General features: G+C 41.7%; 1 protein-coding gene across 10 annotated transcripts in view; it reads left to right on the forward strand.

Moving 5' to 3' along the window:
• Positions 1 to 26,536, forward strand: part of MAGI1 (membrane associated guanylate kinase, WW and PDZ domain containing 1) — a 618,198-nt gene extending 591,662 nt beyond the window's left edge. For 3 of the 10 annotated variants that reach the window (XM_082848947.1, XM_082848948.1, XM_082848955.1), the window contains 8 exons: positions 115 to 307; positions 3,391 to 3,699; positions 7,055 to 7,255; positions 15,894 to 15,987; positions 16,120 to 16,180; positions 17,152 to 17,295; positions 19,608 to 19,746; positions 23,853 to 26,536. In XM_082848947.1, coding sequence (XP_082705073.1) covers positions 115 to 307; positions 3,391 to 3,699; positions 7,055 to 7,255; positions 15,894 to 15,987; positions 16,120 to 16,180; positions 17,152 to 17,295; positions 19,608 to 19,746; positions 23,853 to 24,604 — 1,893 coding nt within the window. In that variant the 3' untranslated portion in view covers positions 24,605 to 26,536. Of the gene's footprint in view, positions 1 to 114; positions 308 to 3,390; positions 3,700 to 7,054; positions 7,256 to 15,893; positions 15,988 to 16,116; positions 16,181 to 17,151; positions 17,296 to 19,607; positions 19,747 to 23,852 lie in introns of all 10 variants that reach the window. The other 7 variants (XM_082848954.1, XM_082848950.1, XM_082848946.1 and 4 more) reach the window with 5 other exon arrangements.
• Positions 26,537 to 26,739: the final 203 nt, after the last annotated feature.

Genomic DNA, 26,739 nt, shown 5'->3' on the forward strand with positions numbered 1-26,739 from the left:
GTGGCATTAGCTTTATTGCGGTGGTCTGGAACCGAACCTGCAATATCCCCGAGGTGTGCCTGTAATAGTAAACCAAAAGGTCAGTGTTTCATCCATCGTCCAATTACTCAACAGATTTATATCGGTCACATCGTACCACTGGGTGCTGCTGATACAGATGGCCGCCTGAGGTCTGGGGATGAATTAATCTGTGTGGATGGGACACCAGTCATTGGCAAATCACACCAGCTTGTGGTCCAGCTTATGCAACAAGCCGCCAAGCAAGGTCACGTCAATCTCACAGTGCGGCGTAAAGTGGTGTTTGCAGGTATGTTTTTTCATTCATCCCTTTAGACAGTGCCTTGTCACTTTATGCACAGAAGAGGCCCCTTTCCTGTGTCCGTCTCCTCAAGCATGTATTTTAGCAAATGTTTATGAATGTGATTAAGCTCAGAATTTCCAGATGGAACCCTTCAAAACTACTGTCACTTAAAAGCACTTTAATGGGGCTTCCCTGGTGGCACAGTGGTTGAGAGTCCGTCTGCCGATGCAGGGGACACGGGTTCGTGCCCTGGTCTGGGAGGATCCCACATGCCGCGGAGCGGCTAGGCCTGTGAGCCATGGCCCCTGAGCCTGCGAGTCCGGAGCCTGTGCTCCGTGGCGGGAGAGGCCACATCAGTGAGAGGCCCGCGTACCGCAAAAAATAAATAAATAAATAAAGCACTTTAATGTGCCATCCGTACATGTTCAGCAAAGGCTTTTAGAAGAAGCCTAGTTGAATATATATGTTACCTCCCTCCATCCCCTTGCTAAACAGAACTTAGTCATTTTCTTCACTTGATGGGAATTCTCAATAAAAGAGGTTAGGAGAATTGTAGCTTCAAATTAAGAGAGCAAAAATTAGGTTTACACTGCCAAATAAGCTCATAAAAAAGCTGCTCTGTTGTTGACAGTCATATGTATTAAACTATTTTAATTTTTACGTTTTTCACTATAAGAAAGTTGTAGAGCTGGCCAGTTCTAGGTCATGTTTCAGTCCTTCCTCCTGCAACTCAAATTCGTATACATCCTTCCAGGCCCAACTCAAAGATAACCTTATCTGTAAAACCCTCAGAAATTCCCTCCTTCCTCCAACTGTCTGCTGAGTTTAGCCTTCCCTTCTTGCCATCCTTGGGCATCGTGGTTCACTTCCGTATCAGAATCTGCCGTTTTGAGGCAGTATTGGGTAAGTGTCTGCCCTTCCCATTCAGTCACCATGTTTGCCTGCAGCCCCTGCCTCCAGGTATTCAAGACAGAACCCAGAATGCAGAAGAGGCAGATTCCATGTGGTATCAGTTGAATTATTGAAGCAGGATGACATGAAATATTAGGAATTCTCCATAGCTGTAATACTAGTGAAACACCTGTTTATCAGATAAAATCAACTGGCACTTGTTTTAAAAACAAACAAAAAATATAACTCATAGGGACTTCCCTGGCAGTCCACTGGTTGAGACTCCTCACTTCCATTGCAGGCGACATGGGTTTGATCCCTGGTTGGGGAACTAAGATCCCATATGCCTCCTGGCATGGCCTCCCCCCCAAAAAATTATAGAGCTCATTTAAATGGTATATAATTAATTACAAAAGAATTAATATATCAGATTCCAGTGTGAGAGCCCTACCTGTTGCAGCCATGAAAAGAGTGTTAATCACTTACGTCCCTAGAGCTCATTTATGGCCTCAGGATCTTAACGTAGTATCCCACGCAACCAGTAGCAGCAATCAGAAATGGCTTTTGAGATGAGATGAAAACTTTCTGACTTCACTGGTCCAAATAAAAATAGTAGAGCAATGTGATTTTTGTTTGTTTCAGATGTATTTTTTAGATCTTAAATATTGGGGTTTTTAAGCTCTGGGTTAAAGGCGTGTTCAGTCTTTGAAAAGACATAAGGCTAAGGGAAATAAGCCAGTCACAAAAGGACAGATATTATATGCTTCCACTTCCATGAGGTACCTCGAGTAGTCGAGTCATAGAGACAGAATGTAGAATGCTGGCTGTACCAGGGGCTGGGGAGGGGAGAGTGGTTAGTTAGTGTTTAATGGGTACAGAATTTCACTTCTGGAAAGTGAAAGGGTTCTGGAGATGGATGGTGGGGATGGCTGCATAACAGTGTTTCTGTGCTTAATGCCACTGAACTGTACACCTAAAATGGTCAAAATAATAAGTTTTATGTTCTGTATATTTTACTACACTACAAATGAAATCTGCGAAAGGGAATGCTTTGGGGAATAAATTTAGTAGTCCTATCCAAAACCTGAACACATGTTTTGCTGTTGACATGAAAACTAAGTCGGTCCCACCTACTACGGTGGCTGTTTAGGAGAGCTTTACCCTGTCACTTGAGAAAGCAATAAAACTGAAATTTGATCAAACAAATTCTGAGGGAGGCTAATGTATCCAATTGTGTGATCAGAGTAGATCATTGACATCTGGAAGCGAGGAAGAGACGCTAAGTGTACCTGTGACAGGTGTTGTCAGGAATCCCACAATAGGGAAATCTTAATGGTACTGTCAGCTTGCCATGTCTCCGGTGATGGAAAAAGCAAAGCAAAACTGTTTGCACATCTGAGCAGAATGTGACTTGAGGGTAATGACAATTTGAGTGCAGTGAAGGGCATATCTCTGAGGCAAAAAAGGTAGTCACCCTTGCTGTGGGCCACACCTATACATCCTTCAGTGGGTCATTTTTGTTTGTTTGTTTCATTGAAGTCCAGTTGCTGTACAATATTATGTAAGTTACAGGTGTACAAGGCCGTGATTCACAATTTTTAAAGGTTGTACTCCATTTATAGTTATCATAATATATTGGCTATATTCCAGTGTCATACAGTATATCCTTGTAGCTTATTTTATACCTAATAATTTGTACCTCTTAATCCCCTACCTCTATATTGCCCCACCCCCCATCTTCTCCCCATTGGTAATCTCTAGTTTGTTCTCTATATCTGTGAGTCTGCTTCTTTTTTGTTATATACACTAGTTGGTTGTATTTTTTAGATTCCACATATAAGTGATCTCATACAGCATTTGTCTGTCTTTGTCTGACTCATTTCACTCATCATAGTGTCCAGGGGTTGGTTTTTGATTTGTGAACCGGGAAATATTTCAGAGTGGGCCGATCTTGCTGCAAATTTGAGTCTGTATGCAGATTCTGAGATACAATATTGCTGTAAATGATACAGAATTGGGGTGTCCCCTTTGGTGTTTTTGCATGAGCTCTTTTCAATTCCTGTATCTCAGTTCTGTGAGGCCAGTTGCTGTCATAGCTGTCATAGCTGCGGAGCCTTGGTGGGGGAAGGAGGAAGGGGTGGCAGGCAGGGCACATTTCTCGCAAAGGCGGGTAACTGAGAAGTGAATCTCTTGCACAGCCTCCAAAACAGAGAACGAGGTGCCCTCGCCAGCCTCCTCCCATCACAGTAGCAACCAGCCGGCCTCACTGACCGAGGAGAAGCGCACTCCGCAGGGCAGCCAGAACTCCCTGAACACGGTGAGCTCTGGCAGCGGCAGCACCAGCGGCATTGGCAGCGGCGGCGGCGGCGGCAGCGGCGTGGTGAGCACCGGCGTGGTGAGCACCGTGGTCCAGCCCTACGACGTGGAGATCCGGCGCGGGGAGAACGAGGGCTTCGGCTTCGTCATTGTGTCGTCGGTGAGCAGGCCTGAGGCAGGGACTACATTCGGTGAGTGCGGTCACTTCTCTCCAGTGTTTCCTGGGATGCCCGGGACTGTTCTATGGCAAGTAAAAGACAGCCAAAATCTCATTAACAGAAATGCTTTTCATGCTTTCCGCTTTAGATGATGAAAGTCTTAATTGAGGATGGAGTTAGTTGGGTGGCTTTTCAAACCCTCCTGAAGGCTGGGATTTTTTTGTTTTTAACCCTTCAGCTTCCATTCTGATTGCGTGTTCACAGGCAAACAATTTCACACATAGGTGATATTTGCAAAGCAGACCCTTGACAGGATAGAGTGTGAGAAATTCTTGCTAGAGAAAGCCGTTTGCAAAGTTCTGAGCAGGATATCAATCATAGCAGTTGCCTCAGAAGGTCTGAGTGTTTTTTTTGGTTTGTTTTTGTTTTTTAATAAATTTATTTACTTTTGCCTACGTTGGGTCTTAGTTGCTGCGAGCAACTTTCTGTAGTTGCCGCGAGCGGGGGCTACTCTTCATGGTGGTGTGCAGGCTTCTCATTGCGGTGGCTTCTCTTGTTGCGGAGCACGGGCTCTAGGCGTGCGGGTTTCACTAGTTGTGGAGAGCTGGCTTCAGTAGTTGTGGCGCACGGGCTTAGTTGCTCTGCAGCATGTGGGATCTTCCCGGACCAGGGCTCGAACCCGTGTCCCCTGCATTGGCAGGTGGATTCTTAACCACTGCGCCCCCAGGGAAGTCCCGGTGTAGGAGTTTTTAAAAGAAGCATATGGTTGTAGAAATAAATGCCAGGGGAAGAAAACAGGTATAAGGAGTAAAAATATATATGAAATGCCCCTTCATCTTGTCCTTTCTCTACTCTATCCCCGTCTGAAATTTTAAAATTTTAATTTAAAATAATATGTTTACTGTTGCCTGGTTAAGAATCTAATTAAAATCTGAGTTCAGAGCCGCTTGTCTTCACTGCCCTTGAATTGTAGCAGGGATGATCGTCCTGTCTCATCCAGATGTTGGGGGTTTCAGCAGAGTATGGAGAAACACGGCTGTCACCCTCTCAGAAGGTTAACTCTCTGCTGGGTGCAATAGCTGAGACAAATAGGAAGCCAGGTGATTCCAGGAATTAGGAATCTATGAATCTGTTTCCTATTAGGATGGATTATAAGTATGTACTCCAAAACTGATCACCTTCTTCATTAAACAAAAGATCATTTGTTATTTTCCCCAAGCACATTTGTTAATTAATCTGAAATATGGTGGGAGACAGGGAAGGGCTGTGCAGGCTTTGAAATGTACTTCACCTCTGTTTCCAAATGACTTACCCACAAGGAATCTGAGGACCCGTGGCCCAGGTCGTTTGTTGGCTGACATCAGCTAGGTGCTCCCTCCCGTTAGCTTTCTGCCCCGGTACAACTCCATTTGCCTCCATTTAGTCTTGGTACATTGCTTCCTGCTAAAGCCATTTCCCACTAAGGTGCGTTCATTAGGAGACAGTGAGTTAAGCCAGTTCCGTGCATGTGTGGCTGCCGAAACAAACACCCATTACTAACAGTGCTTCTGTGAGCTCCATTAATAACATTATCACAGCATGTCATGGGTGGTGGGTGACTTGACCTCAAGGCAAGGTTGTTTTTTGGTTTTTCCATTAGTTTTGGAGACTTTTCTGCTTAATTTAAAAATAAAAAGAAAGGCGGGGGGGGGGGAAGAAATCTCAAGTTATTTTCTTTAGATCTACAGTTTGTCCCCATGTACCCTGTGATGTTCTCAGGATTTCAGAGTTCTCAGTTTCCCTTTCTAGAATGAAATAGCAGCTGTGTCTGTGTTATTTAACGAATACGGAATGACTTCACCCACAGTTTGGTCTTTGATTGCTTTCCTCTGGCTCTTAATACAAACAAATTAAACTTTCCCTAATAACCTTGCATGAGACTTCTGAGCTATGCGAAGCTTTCCTCCCACCTGCTGTATGATACCTTTCCCATGGGACTTGTCCTTGGAGATGGGCTAAATTTAATCAAGACCTTGAATTTGGGTATGGAGGCTTTCCACCACACCTGCTTGTTGCTTGTTCCAGAAGACTGTTTAACTGCCTTTTGAAAGATTCTTTGACCTTGACCTTAAATCCCGTGATACAGACTCAGGCAAATATGCTGAAATTCAAAGGAATTGTAGCTCATTTACCCACACATTTTCTCTAAATTAGGACGGAAGAGTCCTCTCAGTTAGTTTCAACATCTCCCATGTTAGTTTTGACACCTTTTCCCACAGTGGCTCAAGTATACAACTATCTTTACAGCCCCCAGGAAGACAAACTCTCAGAATCAGTGAATATGCCAAAGAAAGTTTGAAACTCAGTATGCAATTATCTGGAAACCCTGTGTCAGGCGTCAAAGCCAATTTTCCACCTCTCTTTAAAAGTTACCAACGCTCTTGGTTGTGACATGAAATGCCTCAGAGCACACAGTAAACCTTCTTCTTCAAATGCACTTTTCCTGGTTTTTCCTCTCGTAGCTGTGTAGTAACTGATCAGGACAAAGGAAATGATTAAAGGAAAAGGGTTGAGGAATGATTTGAACCTAGCTTTGGTTCACTGTCCTCAGCCTGAGTATGTACTAGATTTTCTTATTCCTTTGAGGGGATTTTTATGAGAACAAGGAGGATTTCAGAGCTAATGAGCCATTTGGGCCCTTCTCTGAAAGCACATGAGAGAGGCTGATTGAGCAAAGGTCATAAAAGGAAAAATACGTGTCAAGGTTGGGTGCCTTCTTGGCTCATCTCATATGTGCCCTTTTGCTAAACCTTTCATCATTCTGAATAGAAGGCAGAAAGTCTAAGTGTTTGTCTATTAGGCATTTTCAGATTGGATTTTTTGGCGCTAGCAGCCTCCTAGGCCTCACCAGACGCCCAGTGATTATTTTTTCTAAATGGAGAAAGAACAAAACATTGGCAGAAGCGTTAAGCAACACCTGGCGAAAATGATGTGACTTGAACACAGAATGCGCAAAAGCCTCCCTCCCAGCTCTGGGTTTCACGTTTGCAGCCCCCAAATAAGCCTACGGCAAGTTATTTTTGGGGCTCTTGAGAATCTTTAGAAGTTCCTAAAGATCCCAAATTTTGCCACTGATCGAAGGAGGGAAGCTTGGGGTCCCCCCTTGTTTTGAATCGGGAAAGGACTGCAGCAATGAACTATCATTTTTCAGGGTTGTAACTTCTTAAACAAACGCCCGGAACTTTGCCAATGTTTTGAGCCCCGGCACAGAGTTCTCCTTTAATAACATTTGCTTAATGCTTTAATTAATTAACACTTAACCTTCTCTTTCCCTTCTCAACCCTTTTTCTCCTCCCTTCACTCTATTCCCATGTAACTTAAAAACAATTAAAACTGACTATCAAAGCAGGCAATGCATGTGTGGCCATGCCTCACAAAATAGGTCGGATTATTGAGGGGAGCCCTGCTGACCGATGTGGCAAGCTGAAAGTAGGAGACCGGATCTTGGCGGTAAATGGATGTTCCATCACCAACAAGTCCCATTCCGACATTGTCAACCTCATCAAGGAAGCGGGAAACACAGTTACCCTCCGCATCATTCCCGGGGATGGTAAAGTATACCTATTGTGTGTGTGTCTCTCTTCAGCTCTGTCTCTATCATTAGTGTTCATGTAATTGAATAGTTTTGACTTAGAGGCAGCCTTATCCATGTCTAACTGAACATACCCATCAAGCAAACATGAGCCACTGTTACTAAATCTTACGTCACCCTCTTGACTTCATCCTCTAGCCCTGGGACCCTGTCTTGCTACAGAGATAAACATTTCAGAAAAATCTTTAACTTTCTCCAATTTATTTTGGCTTTGGTGCCCTTGTCTTTAAAACAGCAGAAAAGTTTGAGTACAGGTGGTGAAGCTCGTCTGATATTCTACCTGGCAATTATTAAAGATTTTTTTTAAAACAATGACTAAAATCTGAATGCGTAGTATGGCGACATCACAAAACTTATGTAAGGACAATGCAGAGCCAGTGCTCTTTTTTTTTTTTCCAATCTGAATAAGTGAATGTATCAAAGTTTTTTATTTAATGGGAGGTTAGGATTTGTGCCTATGTGGTTTGTCCCTAATTTTTGCATGTGGATGAAAAAAGAATAAAATCTCTGTGTTTTTGATATTTTAACTGGCCTCCATTAAACTAGGCCTGTTCTTGTTTATTTGTTTGATTGGTTCAATTCAAATCTTTGGTTCTTTTGTAGCAGTGGTGATTCTGTCCCCTGGGGGGACATTTGGCATTGTCTGGAGTGGGTGCTAATGGCCTCTAGTGGGTAGAGAGCAGGGATGCTTCTAGACCTCCTACAGTACATGGGGCAGCCCCCACTGTCAAAGATTATCCAGCAAAAAGTGTCAATACTCATTATTCATATTTAATAAAAATGAAGTTGATACGCTAATGTCACTAAGTATAGATCCTTCAGAGAATTAAGTCCTGTGTATTGACTTCCTTCTAAGCAGACTTTGCCCTTGGGAAAGAAGTGATAGTTGTCCTAGAATGTTTCAGTGTCTTTTTTTTTTCATTCTTGCTACATATGTTATAAAATAAAATATATTCTAAAAGTCAATGAGTATTTCTCAAGAGGAAACTGTGGTTTATGGGGGAACTGTGATAAAACTTTCTGCCACTGATGTATAAAATAAGAAAATCAGAGATTTTATCTGAAAGTAATTCAGCAGATCAACATTTTTATATACTAATTGCTAGAAAGTGAGCCATATTATTTTAAATCTCGAGTGCTGTAGACTGTGCCTTTCAGAAGAAGAAAATCTAAAACCGAACAATAAATATTTGAACATCGTTGGTCCTAAGAACAGAGAGGTTCCTCTGTACCCAAAATACCCCATACCAAATGTAGAGGAAAAAATAGCTCCTTGAATGATGGTCTATTTCAGCCTGCCTCAAATGCATGGTTAGTAATTTACCATCTGGTCTAGAGTCCATTCTACCTATTTACCACACTGGAAAGCTATTACAACTTAGGAAAGTGATCACAAGATGATAGAACATAGGTTCCTAATGGAAAGGCTGAAGGAGGCCAGAAAAATTTGGTGACAAATGGTTGAGAGAGCCTAATGTAGTATATAAATTCAGATATATTTATCTCCATGCTGTGGAGAGATTTCAAAAAAATTAATCCAAAAGAAAGAGACACAGGGATTGACTGGCTGGGTCTATGTTGGTCAGTCTTAATGTGGGAATGAGAATTTCCAGAAAGGAAGGAAAGAAAGTGCTCCTTAAGGGAAGGGCTTAGAAAAAGAGTTCACAATCAGGAAAGATGTAGATATGCAGAAGCAACTTATACTCCTGTGCACATACTTGTTGACTTAATTTAATGTTCTGCGAGGGAAAATAGTTTTGGAGAACCTGAACACCAAAAAATAGAAAGCAAGATAGATCATCCAAAAACAGTTGTGAATAAAAAGACATTTTTTAAAACTTCAGTCTTTCAACAGTGTAGAATTCAGACAGGCGTATCACAGGCCATCTTGGTTAGAAGAAAGTAAACATTACAGTTGAGACAGTGTAGTTAAGGAACGACGTGTTGCCGAGGATGTGATTTCATTCCATGATATTTCAGGAATTCATCACCATGGTAATAAAACTCTTCACCAATTACGTTGTAATTTTCAAAGTCCAGGTAAAGCAAATCAATCCTGGCAGCCAGAGGGTGGGTTTGTAATGCTCATCTTTTAAATGGGGCCAAAAGTTGCCATCTTGGAAATTAGAGTGAAGGCAGGGGAGTTAGGTTTCTGGAGAGATGGAGAGATGCTGGGGCAATCCAGAAGGATTTTGCAAAAACCTAGAAGACAGAGAGTGACCATTACAATCTGATGAAGAGAAAATGGTGCTGGATCCACCTCCTCTCCGTGAAAGTGTGTTGGACATGGTAGATTGTAGGTAAAAGGAAGGTGTTCTCTCCATGTTAGGGACCTCTGATCTCCTTCAGTCTCTCACTCTAGTATTTAATGGATCCAGTAGCCCAGAGGCATTTTGTTCCATGATCCTCACAAGGAGACTGAAGTTCTTCATTAGAGTGGCTTTGGAGCTCTTAGAAATACGTCTTGTCCAGGGTACTGTTCTCAGAAACCCAACAAGGCACTTCACAAAGAGGCTCTCTTATGAGTCAGACAGGAGATAAGCTGACCAAACTTGGAGGAGATCAGGCTAAACACTTTATATGAGCTTCTGGGCTACAGTTACTTGTCCATTACTGAGTTGAAGAAGACTAACTCATCCTTTCTTTGCACAGTTCCTGAAAGAGAAACTTACAAAGCAACGTAGTCTTGAAATGTCACAATGTGGTTGAGCAATTTTAAGTTCTTGAGGTTTATTTTTATCAGACATTCAAGTCAAAGGTGTGACAAGGATTGAACTGAAGTCATCATTTTCAAACTGTCATTTAATATTTGTGTTCTCTGACTTTATCCTGTCATGTGAATCTTATTTCAACTCAGGATAAATATTTGCAAAATGTGTATCCAGAGATTCCTCTAAGAGCTCACCCACCTACCATTAATGGAGTCATGAATTAAGGAGAGATTTGCGTATAGTTAATGACCGAGAATGTCCCCAAATGAAATTCACAACCAAAATATTAATATACGGTTTAAAGGATTAAACTATACCTGGTATTAGTCCCCAAATGACTTTATTATATACTTTCCCTCTGTTCTACATAAGGCATTGTAACCATCATTTTGATTTCTTACAACAAATTGTTTTAGTTTTCTAAATAAAAAATGATCAAATTTAAGGAAAAAAAAAGGAAGATGCACCAGTGGTTGGGCAGTGCTTAGAACCCACTCCCCATCCACTGCCTTATCTAGCTCATGCTGCTTGTTCTTTTTTTTTTGTGCCACACTGCACGGCATGTGGGATCTTAGTTCCCCAGCCAGGGATCGAACCCGTGCCCCCTACAATGGAAGTGCAGTCTTAACCACTGGACCACCAGGGGAGTCCCATGCTCATGTTCTTTTTTCTTATCATCAGTCACGTGATTCTCCAGCTTCACTCCTCTCTAAGTAGTTTCCCTCACTGTACCTCTCTTGTTTCCTTCTCACCTTTCTGGCTCCAACAAAAGTTTGAAACACGACCCCCTTGATTTGGCACTATCGTGTTGTTCAAAGTCCTGCCTTCTCAGTTCTAGGACAGGCCTGGCTCAGAGTTCTCACCATCTCTGCTTTTACTACCTTTGGGACCAGGATAGGAGATGAAGTGGGGGCAGAGCCTCTTCTCCTGTGCGAGATGGACAAGGGATAGGAAATTGATCATGGCAACACAGAAAGGCCCAGAGAATGGCTGAACATACTGCATTTGAACTTGAATTTTGACTAGTTACACCACACATACTTCCTACCACTTGTGTTCTATAGAAACACCCTGTGAAATCTGGGTGGAATGAGACTCTAATCAGACAGAGCAGACCCTGACTGAGCCAGGCTCACATGGAAAATCATCAGACTGAATCAAGTTCAAGGTAATGAAAATATTTATGAGCTTAAAAATATATTATTTAGGGACTTCCCTGGTGGTCCAGTGGTTAAGACTCCACGCTTCCCTGCAGGGGGCTTGGGTTAGGTCCCTGGTTGGGGAACTAAGATCCCACGTGCCGCCTGGCTCGGCCAAAATAAAGAAAGAAAGAAGGGATAAAAATAAAATAAAAATATATTATTTAAATATAGTCTTTTTTCTCCTGAAGTCTTTTTTAATTTTTATTTTTTATTGGAGTATAGTTGATTAACAGTGTTCTGTTAGTTTCAGGTGTACAGCAAAGGTGATTCATTTATGCATATACATGTATCTATTTTTGTACTTCACATCTCTCTGATTTAAAGTATTTGCTTGTATAGGTAATAGGGCTTGGCAACATAGATAGTGCTATTTCCTTGGCAAAGGCCTAAAAGGGTTTACTTATTTAATAGAAAACTCTGTGGATATGATAGCTAGCATATACTCGGGCAAGAAGAGCAGGGTTTCCATTATATACATTTTAAATGTCTCCCAAAACTTTTCATATATTTATGGCATTTAAATTTTCAAATGCTCCCTTCAGATATTTATTACATATGTGTTTATGCATTAACATATTTATGAAAGGAATGACTGTATCCGTTGTCGATTTGCTTGGCCTTGTAATGTGGATTCCATAAGGATGGCTAAGGATATTAACATGGGAGCAAGGTTGGAATTGTAATCACTTGTCACGGAGATAACTTGAAACCCAAGATAGGCGGCGCTCCTGTCAGAAGTTAGTGCCCTGATTTAGCATGGCACCGTGACAGTGCCTTGAGAGCTAGGATATGCTCGTCTTGATACACGATTGCTGTAGAAAGTGTAGTAATATCCATTTTCATTCCTCTGGGAGAGCTAAAGCCAGGTGTAAACACTGTTTAAGAAAGGATGTAGGGCACTTTTTGGAATTTATCATGAAAACAGCCAGTCTGTCCATCCATCTGCCTTGGAGTTTTAAAAGTCAAATACCTTGACACCCCTTTATAAAACTGCCTCTAGGGTGTACTCTTATATCAAGCCCTTCTTTTACATTTTTTCTATTATATGGGGCAAATTTTGCTTTGGGATAGAGATATAAATTTGTGAGAATGGGCTTCATCTCTGTATTTTAAAAAGCTGGAGAGAATTTCAGCACATACTGTCTTGGTTTAATTCTAAATGAAGACGTAAAAGCTCATTTAAAAACATATAAGTGTATATTAATAGATATTAAAAAAGCATCCTGGAAATCTAGGGTATACTAAAAGTTATTTTAGTGCTCGGAGATGGCCCAGGAAATATAGAATTCAAAACCAGGGTATTTTGTATCTTAATTAATCTCTGATACTGCTTAGTGAAGTTGGTGGTACTTTTACAGGAAGGTGAAAGCACTTGCTTATTTGAAGGGAATGTACCAATCCGATACGATTTCCTTGATACCAGTGCATAATTCCCTTGTAAACAGAATGAAACTAAAAGTTAACTATCAGGCAGGCCCTTGGTTTAATTCCCATTGCCTCTACTTGCTCTCCGGAAGACCTTGGATGTGTTGCCTACTTATTCTAAGCCCCAGTGTCTCTATCTATAAAGTGGGGGTAACTAATTGCACCTATTTCATTGAGTTGTGAGGATGAAATGAAATAGTACATGTGATAATGCGCCTAACATAGTGCTTGGCATGTTGGAAACAATCGAGATATGGTGGTTGTTCATAGATTAAGGAAAACAAGCAAAAGGAGAAAAATTCAGTGGGCTCAGCTAGGCATTTGCATATTAAATGTTAATTTTTGAAATGCTTAAAATTAAGCTTCAATCCAAAACAGATTTGCATATAAATATGTGAAAAGTAGCAAAGGAATGATGGAAGGAAAATTAATAAAAATTCTATTTATATGTATGTTGAGTGATTATCTATTATATCTCATCAAACCTTGAAAATGGCATAAGTATTAAAATGGTTTGAGAATGGGATCTGCCCTGCCTAGAAAACTCTGGCTACCAAAAACACCCAAGAGGGACTTCCCTGGTGGTCCAATGGCTAAGGCTCTGGGCCCCCAATTCAGGGGGCTTGGGTTCAATCCCTGGTCAGGGAACTAGATCCCACATGCCGGAACTGAGACCTGGCACAACCAAACAAACAAACAAATAAATAAATCTTACTGATTTTAAGCTTTTAAAGAAAAAAAAAAACACCCAAGAACTCTAAAGGGGAACCTCTGCACAATTCAGTAATTATAATCACTTTAATTACAAGGGAACATTCTTTTTGGTATCCTGATGATGATTTCCCCATGGCCCTAGCAACCTTGTGATTTCCCAGAGAGTCTCCATAAAATTAATTACAATGAGCAATATGAAGTTTTTAAAAATACACATTTATGAAACTACTGGCAAATCACATTGACAGGCTGTGCGGTCTCCTAGTCCTTGTATAGGCACAGCAGGCAGACTTTATGAAATACCACTTAGATTTATCGCCTTGGTTGTGCCGCTTAACTGCAGTCATAAAAATGGACTAATAATATACTCAATATTGTGATAACAGTAATAAATACATGCCACCCATAAAAATGATGCTCATCATTTTTTGAGCAGTTTTTATGTGCCAGGCACGAGCCCAAACACTTTCCTCCCAGGTAATCTTTGCACCAGTGTTCTTAGATATTTCTGTTATGCTGTATGTGTAGATGAGGAGACTGAGGCATAGAAAGTTTAAGTAACTCTGCCTCAAGTCCCAGCCAGTAAGTTGCAGAGTTTGGGTTGCAAAGCCAGGTAGTCTGACTCTAGAATCTGACCTTATAACTATTACGCCTGACAAGCTTAAGAAGTACCACTTCCCCACCTTGGAGGGTCACAAAGCGTATTGGCACAGTTAAGGGTCCACAGGAGAAACAAAACACAGACACACAAAAACATTTCTCTCTGTGTCACCCACTATTTTTCACCCTATTTGACCACAGATTACTGTTCCCTCAGAATCTGGAGCAACATTTGGTAAAACAGATTCTGTGGGAGACATCACCCTAAAGCATGAACTGGATTCACATTTTAGTTCATCTGATCTAGTTACATTTTCTTACTAATCTTGTGCCTTCACTGTCCAGATCATAATCTTTAGAGCTGGAATAGAAACTGTTAAAATCGTATTTCAACTTTCTAATTTTGCAGAGTTTAAATAACTTATACACGTTACCACAGTAATAAATACAAAGTAGAAGTAGTAGCAAGGGCCACAGCTACAGTCAGTGTGTATTGAGTGCTTACTACATGTCAGGTACTGTGCTAAACATTTCATATATTTTTACCCAAGAAAAGGGCATTATTGTCATCATCCCCTTCTATCAGATGAGGAAAACAAGGCACACAGCTAATGAGTGGGGGACAAAGGGATTTGAACCTGGGTCTGATCTCCAGCCCTTGCTTTTAACGCCTATGTGTAATGAAAATAAAATAACAGGAAGTCAGACCTAATCTGAGTAGTATTTTTAGGAAAGTAAAATGGAAGATTTTGGGGGATTCTACCTTAGGAAAGTAAAATCCCAAAAACTTAGGATTAGTGAGATGTCCATAGAAACTCGGTTATACATGATGGGTAGATACATGTATTCCACAAACACTGGAGTGCCTACTGTGAACCACAGGGCTCCTAGACACTTCTGGATTTCACAGCACACTATGAATTAAATGGGCATTTATAGGCTAATCTAAGAACTTCACCACCACATTTAGCATTTTCTTGATTAGAAAACGTGTGCCAAGTTCCAAACAGTCAACCTAAAAATAAATATTAATAGTGTAACTTGCTCATAGTTGCTTACTATCTGCCTTGACCTTAATGGAGAAATAATTAGTAAAACTATTAAAATGTGAATGATTGTATTTTCATATATGCATGTTGGTTTGCAATCTGTAGGCATTTTCATGAGTGTTTTCAAATTCTGGGTCTCCAAACTCCCAGAGATCAATGAAGTTGCTTACGAATGTGTTTAGTGGAGAAGAAAGGCAATTTTCATAAGAATATAATCATATCCATTACATTAGGGTGGCTTCCTGATCTGTACAACTTAGATTTATAAACTCCAGCTCTAACTAATGCAAGTTTTAAAATGAACTCTTCATGAGTGAATCTAGGTGAGGTCTCACAAGAATTCCACATTTTTAGTTGTGCTTCATTTTATAAAAGCTTTGGGGAAGAAAGTAGATGTTATGTGCGTGTGTGTTTAACAAGATGTTTGCGCACTTTTGATTTTAATAGTCACATGAGAAAATCAAACAGACTCACTAAAGATCGCTGAAAAACTGCAGGAAACATTAGCAGAGACATCATCAGCCTGTAGAATTATGGGAAATAATTCTGGTGTGGTGCTATGATTTGATGGGCCTGCCCTTTATAAGTGATGGGGGAAGAGTGAAAGGCACCTACCTTGGCTACAATTTTAAAGTACCATTTTCTTGGGTAAACTCTTTCTTTCGTTTGTGGAGATGTGTGATTGGGAGGAGGGTAATGGGAGTGTACGTGGCTCACATCATAGAAGATCTTAGAATGGTCCTTTAAACTCTTGTTGAGAAATTCAGTTCAAAACTGTTTGTAGTGGTGACGGAGAAGCCAGATAGAATTCACGGGTGAGGCTTCTGCACACCTCCTGGTGTGACAGTGTCTTCTCTGGGGCCTTCATTTCCTGATGCTCTGTCTTACCCTGCAGAGTCTTCGAATGCCACTTTGCTGACCAATGCGGAGAAGATTGCCACCATCACCACCACACACACCCCTTCGCAGCAAGGGGCCCAGGAGACAAGGTCAGACATGGCTTTGGTTTCTTTTGTTACTTTCAAGGGGAAAAGTAACTCCTGTTGTGACGATGCTCCTCCTTGATTCTTTCTCTGTCTCCCCGTGGGTTGCTCTTATACTTTTTTCTCTCGCTTCAGCAGGAATACCACCAAACCAAAGCCGGAGTCTCAGTTTGAGTTCAAAGCACCCCAGGGAACACAGGTGAGGGCCATTTGTCTTTCTTCCTTGTTGGCTTGGTGTGTTTCCTTCCAACTTTCTAAAGCTGTTTTTACCAGGCATCTTCTAAAAGGCACCCTCAATTAAGATAAATAACTTTTTGTGAGGGGTATGTACTAAACATGTGCTCATATTGGCTTATCAAGGAAATGACATTTTATTTTACTACCTTTGAAAGATATTCCTAGACATCCTTTTCTAGGCAGGGCTCGGGGGGAAACCCAAACAAAATAAAAAGCTATAATTGTCTCAAGGATTGGTGATCAGAGAAAGAGCAAAACAGCTCATGTCTTGTCATGGTACTCATAAAGGCATTTATGTCAAGAAAATGTCTTTTTGTTAAGGTGTTTCTCAGACTTGTGAATTTCAGATGAGACCCCTTAAAGCTACCCAGCTGTCACACAAGGTGGTAATGGAGGGTGCACAAGTAATAGCAGGTGAAGCAAATTTGGGAAACATGGGGTGATACAGAGTTTAATAGGTTTTTTCTCCCCCCCGACTGGCCTTCTCAGAGCCTTCCCTAATCCATTCCTGATTCTCCTTAATAAGCATGGGTACCACTGTCCAGATGTGTGGAGGTAGTTGTTGGTATCCTAATGATGAGATGTTTGCAGACGTTGGGCAGGGAGGCTGAATACCCAGCAATGTGCTGGATGATATTATTTAATGAAGGATTTTCCTGCCCCAAATGCAAGTTGCAGCCTCACCGATTAAACTTTAATGTATGCGTGTTGGCACGCAATCTGTATGCACACTCATGAATGTTTTCACATTCCAGATCTCCAAACTCCTAAGGTTAATTGATATTAATAAACAATCAAGAACCACCAAGAAGGGGATAGAAACTGTGCCTTTGTGTCAAACGAGCATAATGGAGAATGTTGGGGAAGAGGGAGAGAGAAATGTGTGTGGATTTAAGTCCTCCCAGAATGACTGCACTTAATTTCTTTGAACAGGAACAAGATTTTTACACTGTGGAACTGGAAAGAGGTGCCAAGGGATTTGGCTTTAGTCTTCGGGGGGGCCGAGAGTATAACATGGACCTCTATGTTCTGCGCTTAGCAGAGGACGGTCCTGCAGAAAGGTGTGGAAAGATGAGGGTAAGTAGGGAGAGGCATCTGGAGTGGACATAAAGAAGTCATCTGCAGTGACTTCTTGACATCCTATGGTTAGAACCTGCACGTTCATGAGAATTACATGTTTCTAAAGCTTTCAGGACACTCCAAGTGCAGGACTCCCACCCTAGCATAAATCTCTCCCTCAAGCATAGTTAGCTGTAGCTGCTAAAGTTAGGTGAGCTCTTCCAACTCTGAGGTTGAGTGAAGGATTAAAGTCACTTATGAACTTATTAACATGGATATTGTCTGAATCCCATCTCCATAGTTCTTTTACTTAATCTCATGGGGCAGGCACATCACTTCCCAGGGATTCCTGGGTATCCCAGCATGCTTCAAGAGCAGGAAGCCGTGTGGTTCTGTAGGTTCTGGGTGGTGAGCTCCATGCAGTCTCTAGCTAGCCACTGCCGCCTCCCCCTAGGCCTCGGGAATAATTTAACACTCTGCATTAGCAGAGGGCCAAGGAGTCCGTGGCGTGACTATTCAGGGTCACTAGGTAGTCATCAAAGCTGCAAATTTTAAATGCACATGTGCCAGAAGTCCAATCTGTTCTGTTTAGATATCTAATACCTCTTACCACGTATGAATATGTTGCTCTCCTGGGCAGATCAGATGATTAGAAAAGAAAAAATCATCTGCTCATTAGAGATAGGGGGCATAGATGGGGACATACATAGGGAACAATTTGCAAGGAATTAAAGAAATTGAGAGTCAGGTCAGGAAATCAAAAAAGTGATTAAAATTAGCCCTGAGCAGAAAGAGGGAAAAGAGTGACCAAAGGTGGGGAATTTAATGCTTGTAACTTAAGACAGAATCTTGAATTTTATGTTTCTTCAGACTGAATTTTTAATGAGCTTTTTTTTTTTAATTGAGAAGGTAGACCATGAATGTGATTTTTAAAAATTAGAGGAAACTGGTGCATAGTAAAAATATAGTTTCCAGGGTCAAACTAATATACCAGTTTCCTGTATATTCTTCCTCTGTGCATACACATGCATAATGTGTGCATATATGGTGGTTTATATTCCTTTTGTTTATATTTCAGACACATGGCATATGCTTTTCCATGTCTTCACTCACTTAAAAAAGTTTTCGATTGAAAGAAATACCACTATTCTGATATTTTGTACAATGTTGTATAGTTCACAAGACATACTGTAATATTCGATTGGACCCCTCAGCATGGTAGGCATGGGTTGTTACCCTCCTCTTATACAGATGAGGAGGTGAACTCCAAAAAGTAAAGGACTTAGCCAAGATCACTTAGCTAACAAGTGATAGGACTCAAATTTAGTCCTTTAAACTCCAAAGCCAGTCCTTTCCTCTTCTACCTTCTAGAATATGTGCTCCATGAGAGCAAGGATCTGGCCTGTCTTGTTTACTCCTTTGCCTCCAGTGCCTGGCATAGTCGCTGACTCCTAGTAAATGCTGCAATCAATGTATCAGCCAGGAGTGTGGTCTCATCTGAAGGCTCATCTGGGGAAGGATCTGCCTCTAAAGCTCACTCACAGGGTTGTTGGTAGGACTCGTGCGCTTTGGGCTGTTGGCCCAAGCCATCCCTCATTTCCTTCTCGTAGAGTCTGTAGGGCAGCTCACAGCATACATCAGAATGAACAATTGAGAGAACAAAAGAGGACAAGTAAGACAGAAGCCAAGGGACTTCCCTGGTGGTCCAGTGGTTAAGATTCTGTGCTTCCACTGCAGGCGGTGTAGGTTCAAACGCTGCTCAGGGGACTGAGATCCTGCGTGCCGTGAGTTGTGGCTGAAAAAAAATTTTTTTTTAATAAATGAAATATTTTTTTAAAAAGACAGAAGCCAAAACCATGTTGTAACCTTATCTTTGAATTGACCTCCCATCACATTTGCCATATTGTTTGTTAGAAGTAAGTGAGTAATTCCAGCCCACATCCGAAGGAAAGGGCATTACACAGCATATGAATTCAAGGAGGCAGGGACCATTGGGAGCCATCCTAGAAACTGTCTGCCACATCCGCCTCCCCTCAACAATTAATATTCCCTTTGCTACTTTATTTTTTTTAGCACTTAACACTGTCTAGTGTACATGCATTTTTATAATTTTCTTATTGTCTTTACCCCACTAGAATACCATCTCCATGAGGACAGGGATTTGGGGGGTTTTTCACTGCTGTATCCTAAACAATAGAAGATTTTTCTGGAACATGTTCAGTAAATAGTTAGTGAGTCAATAAATGAAAGAATTTAAAATTACAAAGCACCTCAATAGCTGGTGAAACCCTTTTGTGATCTTCTCCCTTGGCTCTCTCTTGCTTTGGCAGGTTGGTGATGAAATTTTAGAGATCAATGGCGAGACCACCAAAAACATGAAGCATTCTCGGGCTATTGAACTGATTAAGAATGGTGGCCGCAGAGTGCGTCTGTTTCTGAAGCGGGGAGACGGCTCCGTACCAGAATATGGTGGGTCAAACTATGAAAACATTCCTTCCTTCCCTGGCATGACTCCATGAATTTGTCTCCAGAACTGCAGCAGGAAAGTCTTTTTGTTTCCCCTATTCACCAGTGTCTTACCAGCCTCTCGCACCATGTGATTATTTGCCTCGCTTGTTCTGAAATCTCTACACATTTCATCCTTTTGCTTGCTTACGTGGACTGGGGCATGGCCTAAGACGAGCTCTTTATAGCCCCCTTCCTGATCGTCAGAGAGAACATTTTGTCTAGTCCGACCAAGAGCCAAGCAATGTTTGTTTGAACTGTGCCAAACTGTTTCTCAGATCCAATTCTTAGCACAAAATGACTCTAGTCCTTTTAAGAAGCAGGAAAGCAGGTTTCCTGAGTGATATGTTGAGGCACAATTCTTTTTTTTCTCTCTCTTTTTTGGTTACTTGATATCTTTATTCAAGAGGCGTGAAATTTGGAGATGATTTGGGGGCCTTGCTCACCTCCTTGATGCTCTGTATGCAATACTTCTGCATCCCCCCCCCCACTGGTCCCTACCCCACATCAGACCACCTGAGCCCACTGCTACAAAACAGACAAAACTGTTGGTATATTAACCATATGTTTTTAGGTGATAAAGGATGAAATCGATTCCCAGTGCCCATCGTGAGGGAAACACATTACTATACCTTTCCTGTGAGGAAAGCCAGCTTTTACATAGAGTTCCTTGTCATATCTGTAGACATGATTTGACTAAACAGTAATGCTCTTCACCTAGCCTAGTGTTCTGATGGTGAAATATTGTATATTATAATAATTACATCCTATTTATTTGAGATTCTTGTTTAAAATTAAAAAAAAAAAAAAAAGCTATGCCCTAGATGTAGGGCTTTTCTTCCCAACCAAAGGTCTACAAAAGTTTCTATAGAAACTGTGATTGAATGGTCCCCATATACGTTGGTCCCCTTTATTAGGGATTTATCTGTTGTCACCCTCTTCTCTGAAAGTCATTTGGCACAATTCCCAGTTGCATTTTGGACTTGATGAGATACTTAATTCAGATGCAGCTCAAGGAGAAGGATAACCCCTTTGAAGGACAGCCTTCCCAGGTGTTGGGCATTCATGCAGGCGCAAAATACAAGGGGCCCAAGGCGGGCAGGGGGTGGGGGGATGGGATGGGATGGGATGGGTATCAGATGAGGCCCCTTGAGACATGGCCAACCATGGGGGAGGTATTTTGACAACATTAAGATGCCACAGCTGTGCACTGTACTAAACCTTGACCATAGGTGTATCGATGCCACTGAAACTGTGTAACATTATCTCCCCTTTCTGTCTTCCCTATGCTTCTGTTGGATGTGATCTTTCATTTGCGAGTCATCGTCAGTAACCTGTGTACCTTCTCAAAACCTATGTCTGTTGCACTGAGGATGAAAATCCAACACTAACAAATGTTCTTTGGGCTAAAAATAAAGATCATTGAAATACACAGTTTTTTTCCAAGAAGGGTTGAATGTGCCAGGGTTGTGCTACTGTAATGTCTCCATGTGTCATTGGGACTAAATCTCTCTAATTCTATTGATTAGAATCACAAATGGGTTATAATATGTTAAGTTCCAATATTTTTCTGACTTGATTGGAACCTGCTTCTCTGTGAGGCTATTTTTGTAATGAGTTTTTTGTACTTAATTTAACTGCCGTGGTCTTGGGGGAGGGGGGATGGAGGGAGGGAACTTTGTTCCTTTGTTGTTTATTGTTAATGCTCTCCTATGCCAGCCTGTCATTGTTCCAGTTGTTTGAAAAAGAAAAAAAAAGAAAAAAAGAAAAAAGGATGCATCCATTGTCTGGGTTCTCGAGTCACCTTATCTGGCTGTCTGAAAACGTCACTGTTCCGATTTTGGTCTCTGCAGCCTTATTTGAGTGTTGCCTTAGACTGTCTGACTGGACAAATAAACTCTCTTTGCCCTATGTTAACAAATGCAGATTTTTTTTTTTTTCTTTCCTCTTTGTTATAGGGAATCTAAACGTTCAACTTTTTCTCTTTCTCTCTTTCTCTTTCTCTCTGACTGTTCTTGGTGCTGGGCCCTCCCTCCTACAGCGATGATACCTCCTAATATCGCTGCATGTATGAGAAATGAAAAGCTCGGGGAGGCTTGCTTCTACCTTATGGGCCATAATCAAACTACGGTTTGTAGCTCAATCAATACTAGGTGTTTCTGTGCTGTGGCCTAATTTCCTCATTGCTTCTGCTTTAGCTCTATTTTGATATGTTTGGCAATTCATTCTGAGCACCCTGCGTTCTTTGAATTGTAAGTACACCGCTGACCCTATGGAAGTCTTACCCTCCCTTCTCTTAAAAGTAGGTGTAAGAAATCCCAAGGTTAGATTTACGATAGTCATTGAAGCCCCTTTCCTCACCTAGATCCTAAAATGACTTCATAAGCTTCTGCGTGTGTTAATTCTAGAAGTCTACCCAGCATTCAGAACAAACAAACCTCAGATCACAAAGCTCTCACTTGGAGGGATAGGGCTTTGATAGACAGGAAGATGAGATTTCCTACTCAGTTATCTCTTGGCAAATGACAGCCCACAGGCCAAATCTTGTCCGCAGCCTGTTTTTGTAAGTAAAGTTTTAGTGGCACATCGCCATGCCCGTTTCTTTTATGTGTTGCCCACGGCTGCTTTTGCACTATAGTGGCAGGTGAACAGTTGTGACAAACTATGCAGCCTGCCAAACCATAAATATTTTACTCTTTGGCCCTTTACAACTTTTTCCTTTAAAAAGTTTACTGATTCCTGCTCTAGGCTATATTCCTGCTTTTGTTAAAACCCACCCTAGGTTTTGGGAGATGGTTTGTGAAAGAGACTAATTGCTTAATGTTGACCTTGTTGGCTCATGAAAGATCCTTAAGGGGGCACCCGTGATTCCTTCGCCCCTGTGACTGTGGCCCTGGTTTGCCCTCCACGCTGCAGCACATCATTTCAGGTGCTTTGCCTGGAATGCAATAGTGTGTATGACTTACTGGGTTTAGGTGTGACAAAGCATCCCTGTTTTGAAAAGAGCTGTCATACATCCGGGATGCTACCTAAAACATTTGCAGCGTCATTTCAGATAGTTTAACAGTAAATAGGAGCCCTATGCGTTGCCCTGCTTTTTAATCTATAGACAACTTGAGGTTGTAAGAAGCTGTCCAGTGACTTCACGGCTCAAAGATGTAATTATGGCTGCTTCTATAGCATCCAGAAAAGTGCCTCTATCCGAACCCCATCTAATGTCAAATGTGATCCTGACGGCCTCTCTTCCACTCCCTTTTATCTGTCAGCAGACTTTACAGTTTAAAAACAGTTCCTTAAACTTATGCAAAAGTAAAGAAAATAGTTGAACAGCATTCACAATGGTAGAGAGAATGTTAAATGGACCCTCCCGTAATGTCACAATTGCTCATCATCAACATCTGGCTGTGTTGCCTCTGTAATCACCAGGCTGGATAACTTTTTTTTTTTTAAAGAGAAGTATACTTTGCTTACAGTAAAATGCATAAAGCCTGAGGGTCCAGTGCAGTGAAGTTTTACCTCTCTATGCCCGCCTTTAATCCCCACCCAGATCAAAACATCAACTCTTTACATTCCCCCAGAAAGTTCTCTCATGACCCTCCAGGTCAATAGCCCAGGTTGTTTTAAAGCAAATTAAAACAAGTATTCTTTAAAGAAAGGAATATTTTCTGTCATGGGGGCTGGGGGCTGGGGGCTGGGGGGGTGGATCAGGGAGGAAGGGGGGTAGAGTGGGGAAAAAAGAGCAGGAGATAGGGTGGGGACATTCTGATACTTTTAGACAGACTATTTGGGTTGTGCCTTTAAAGACTAAACTCATGACTGATGTTACAAGTTCTTTAATGGTCTATGAGTATAAAGAACAGTAGACTAGCTGTGGAAAGCCACAAGTACCAGTTTTTTAACCCTGACTAGTTACAGTTATACTTAAATTAACCAAGAGCCAGTTGGCTTTGATTCTGACTGCTGTAACAGTCGTTTGTTTGTTGTGACTAATGGGATCTCACGTGTGCGGGTGGAGACAGGAGCCGAGGTCCTTGGTACCAAACTGTTGCTCTGGTTTCTCTTCCTCGCAGACCCCAGCAGCGACGGGAACGGCCCTCCCACCGGTCCACAAGGTGTTCCGGAAATGAGGGCCGCGCCCCCCGACCGCCGACAACATCCATCATTGGAGTCCAGTTATCCACCCGATCTTCACAAATCATCACCACATGGGGAAAAGCGGGCACACGTGAGAGATCCCAAAGGCAGCAGAGAGTATAGCAGACAACCCAACGAACATCACACATGGAACGGAACTTCTAGAAAACCCGACAGTGGGGCTTGCCGACCCAAGGACCGGGCACCCGAGGGACGAAGAGATGCCCAACCCGAGCGGATGGTGACCAATGGTCCCAAGAGGAGGCCCCCGGAGAAGCGGAGGGAGGGCACGAGGAGCGCTGACAACACTTTGGAGAGGAGGGAGAAGCAGGAGAAGAGGGAGGCTTCCCCGGAGAGGAGGCGAGAGCGGTCCCCAACCCGCCGGAGGGACGGCTCCCCCGGCCGCCGGAGGAGGTCTCTTGAGAGACTCTTGGATCAGAAGAGATCTCCGGAGCGCAAGAGAGGAAGCTCGCCCGAAAGGAGAGCCAAATCCACAGACCGGCGGCGGACCAGGTCCCCCGAGCGGAGGAGAGAGCGGTCCCTGGAGAAAAGGAGCAAAGAGGACAAAGGCGGCCACCGAGAGAGGGACGAGACAAGTCTGAAACAGGATGCCGGCCGAAGTTCCAGACATCCCCCGGAGCAGAGAAGGCGACCTTACAAAGAATGTAGCACCGACCTCAGTATCTGAGACCCTGAATCACATTCCAGCCTTTACCGTGTCAAAGGTTCTAAGAGGAAGCTCACAGACCTGAAATGATTTAGTTTCTTACCTAGTGAAGCGTCTGACGTCAGCCTGATGATTCTCTGACTTGCGACAAACATTTGATGCATTTGAAATCTTATAAGAAAAAAATATATATATATGAAAAGTGTTGTGCCTGATGTATCATATTAAAGAAAGTATTTTTAAATGCATACTTTTTTGGAAATTATTTGCCAAATGCTGCCCCCAAGGGATATCAATTTTGTTTCTACATAAACTGTAGAATTGTCAAGAATTGTTCCCTTTTGGGGGGAGCGACCTTTTTCTCTCCTGGTAAAATGGGGCTGTTGATCATCTTCTCTAAGTAAGGAAAATCATTGATCAAGTTTAATTAATTTGATAGAGACTTATGTAGTGATGTAGTGCTATACTGTAGTTAGGAGTTTTTCTTGAAAAAAAGAAAAGAGCAAAAAGGCAAAAATTATATTTGTAGAAGCTGAGGACTCTTTGGAATGGATCAGGATTGCCGACGATCCTAAAATTAAGAAACTGTATGAAGAGACTACTATCGCACATGAAGGATATTTATAGTTAAACGACACAGCACAAAGAAATGTTATGTTCTCAAGTTATAGTTGGTTCAGAAAACAGTTCGTACTCTCCCTGGCCGTAGAAAGGTGCCAGGAGGAGAAGGTTGGCCGCCATTACCCCAATGCAGCCCAAGCACAGATGCTCAGGTTCATTAGCATCACCAACATCTAATAAGATTTCATTAAGGCAGTGCCATCACAGCTTTGCCCAACTACTGGAAGGAATGGATAAGAAACACCTTCTGTGTTGTCTTGCCTGATTTGAGGCGGAACAGGAGATGGAATGGGGGACAGTGTGCCTGGCGTGAGGAGTCCTAAGAATTGCCAGTACAGAAAGTATGTTCCCCCGTTTTAGCGTAAGCCCGCGCTTGCCCTTTGCCAAACTGGGGAGAAGGGAGTAAGTAAGCCTTGTTGGAAGGAACCTCTCTGTTAATGTTTAAAAGAAATGAGGGTTGGGCATGCTCATTCTTAGAAATGCCAGTTTTCCTTTGGAACCATAATGAAAGTCTCCAGGATGATTGAAAGGGAGAGAAGGATGCGATTTCAGTGGTTCTAGATCTAGCTGGCAAACCTCTGCCCTTATGACCCTGTTCTTTTAGTCTTTCGACAGAGCAAAACATAGTGATTTTTCTTTGATAAAAGACCCATTCTTTTACTATCTCACAGGAGGTTTGGTTGGGTCGGCTGTAGCCCCAGGATGCGGTTGAAATGGATTACTGCCTAGCTGAGCCAAAACCTTTGCTTGTACCTGTTGGACCACTGCAGCAAACCGCTGCTTACGATGCATTGTGTATTTCCATAGTACTGTTTTGCATTTTCCATACAGACACAAAACTTTGCAAGTCAATCACTGTTGTTCTCATGGTACTGTTTAAAAAAAAAAAAAAAAGGAAAAAGAAAAAAAATGGAGAAAACCAGCCAATTACCATGTGTACAGAGTTAAAAATTGTAATTAATAGAGCCTGTTTTAAAAACAAACAACTGTTGCCTTTTTTTCTTGTATAAAAGAGAATTTATGACACAAAATTTAGCTGTGAGGAATGTGATATGTGTTTATATTTCTGAATATGGAACAAATTGATTCATTGGGATATATTTTACTGTAAACTAAATCAGGTATGTAAAGCTGTTTTAAAAATGGGAGACTATATAAGTAATTCTCTGAAGCTTGAGTTGGTTTGAATATCATCATTTCCTCCATGGTGAGCCTGCTTGTGATTTATTAAGCACTTGTTTGCATTTCTGTTCTTCATTCATTTCTTGTGGTGTGCTATGGACTTAATGCTCTTTCTGTATTGATGAAAAGCAGTATGTGGGCCAATCTTTTTATAAAACACTATGCATATATAAATATTACATTGTTCATAGCTTTATTTGACTTATGGGTTTATACATAACATTAGAATGAATAGCTGTCATTGTGTGGACACGCACAAAGCAAGTTTCTTTCCTGGAACAGACACAATTGTACATTTCTGTAGCTAAAAAAGAGGAAAAAGTCTGTGACTGCTATTTTTATTTTCAGAGTTT

The sequence above is a fragment of the Leucopleurus acutus genome (assembly GCF_964270905.1).
Source record: "Leucopleurus acutus genome assembly, chromosome: 10".
Taxonomy (NCBI): domain Eukaryota; kingdom Metazoa; phylum Chordata; class Mammalia; order Artiodactyla; family Delphinidae; genus Leucopleurus; species Leucopleurus acutus.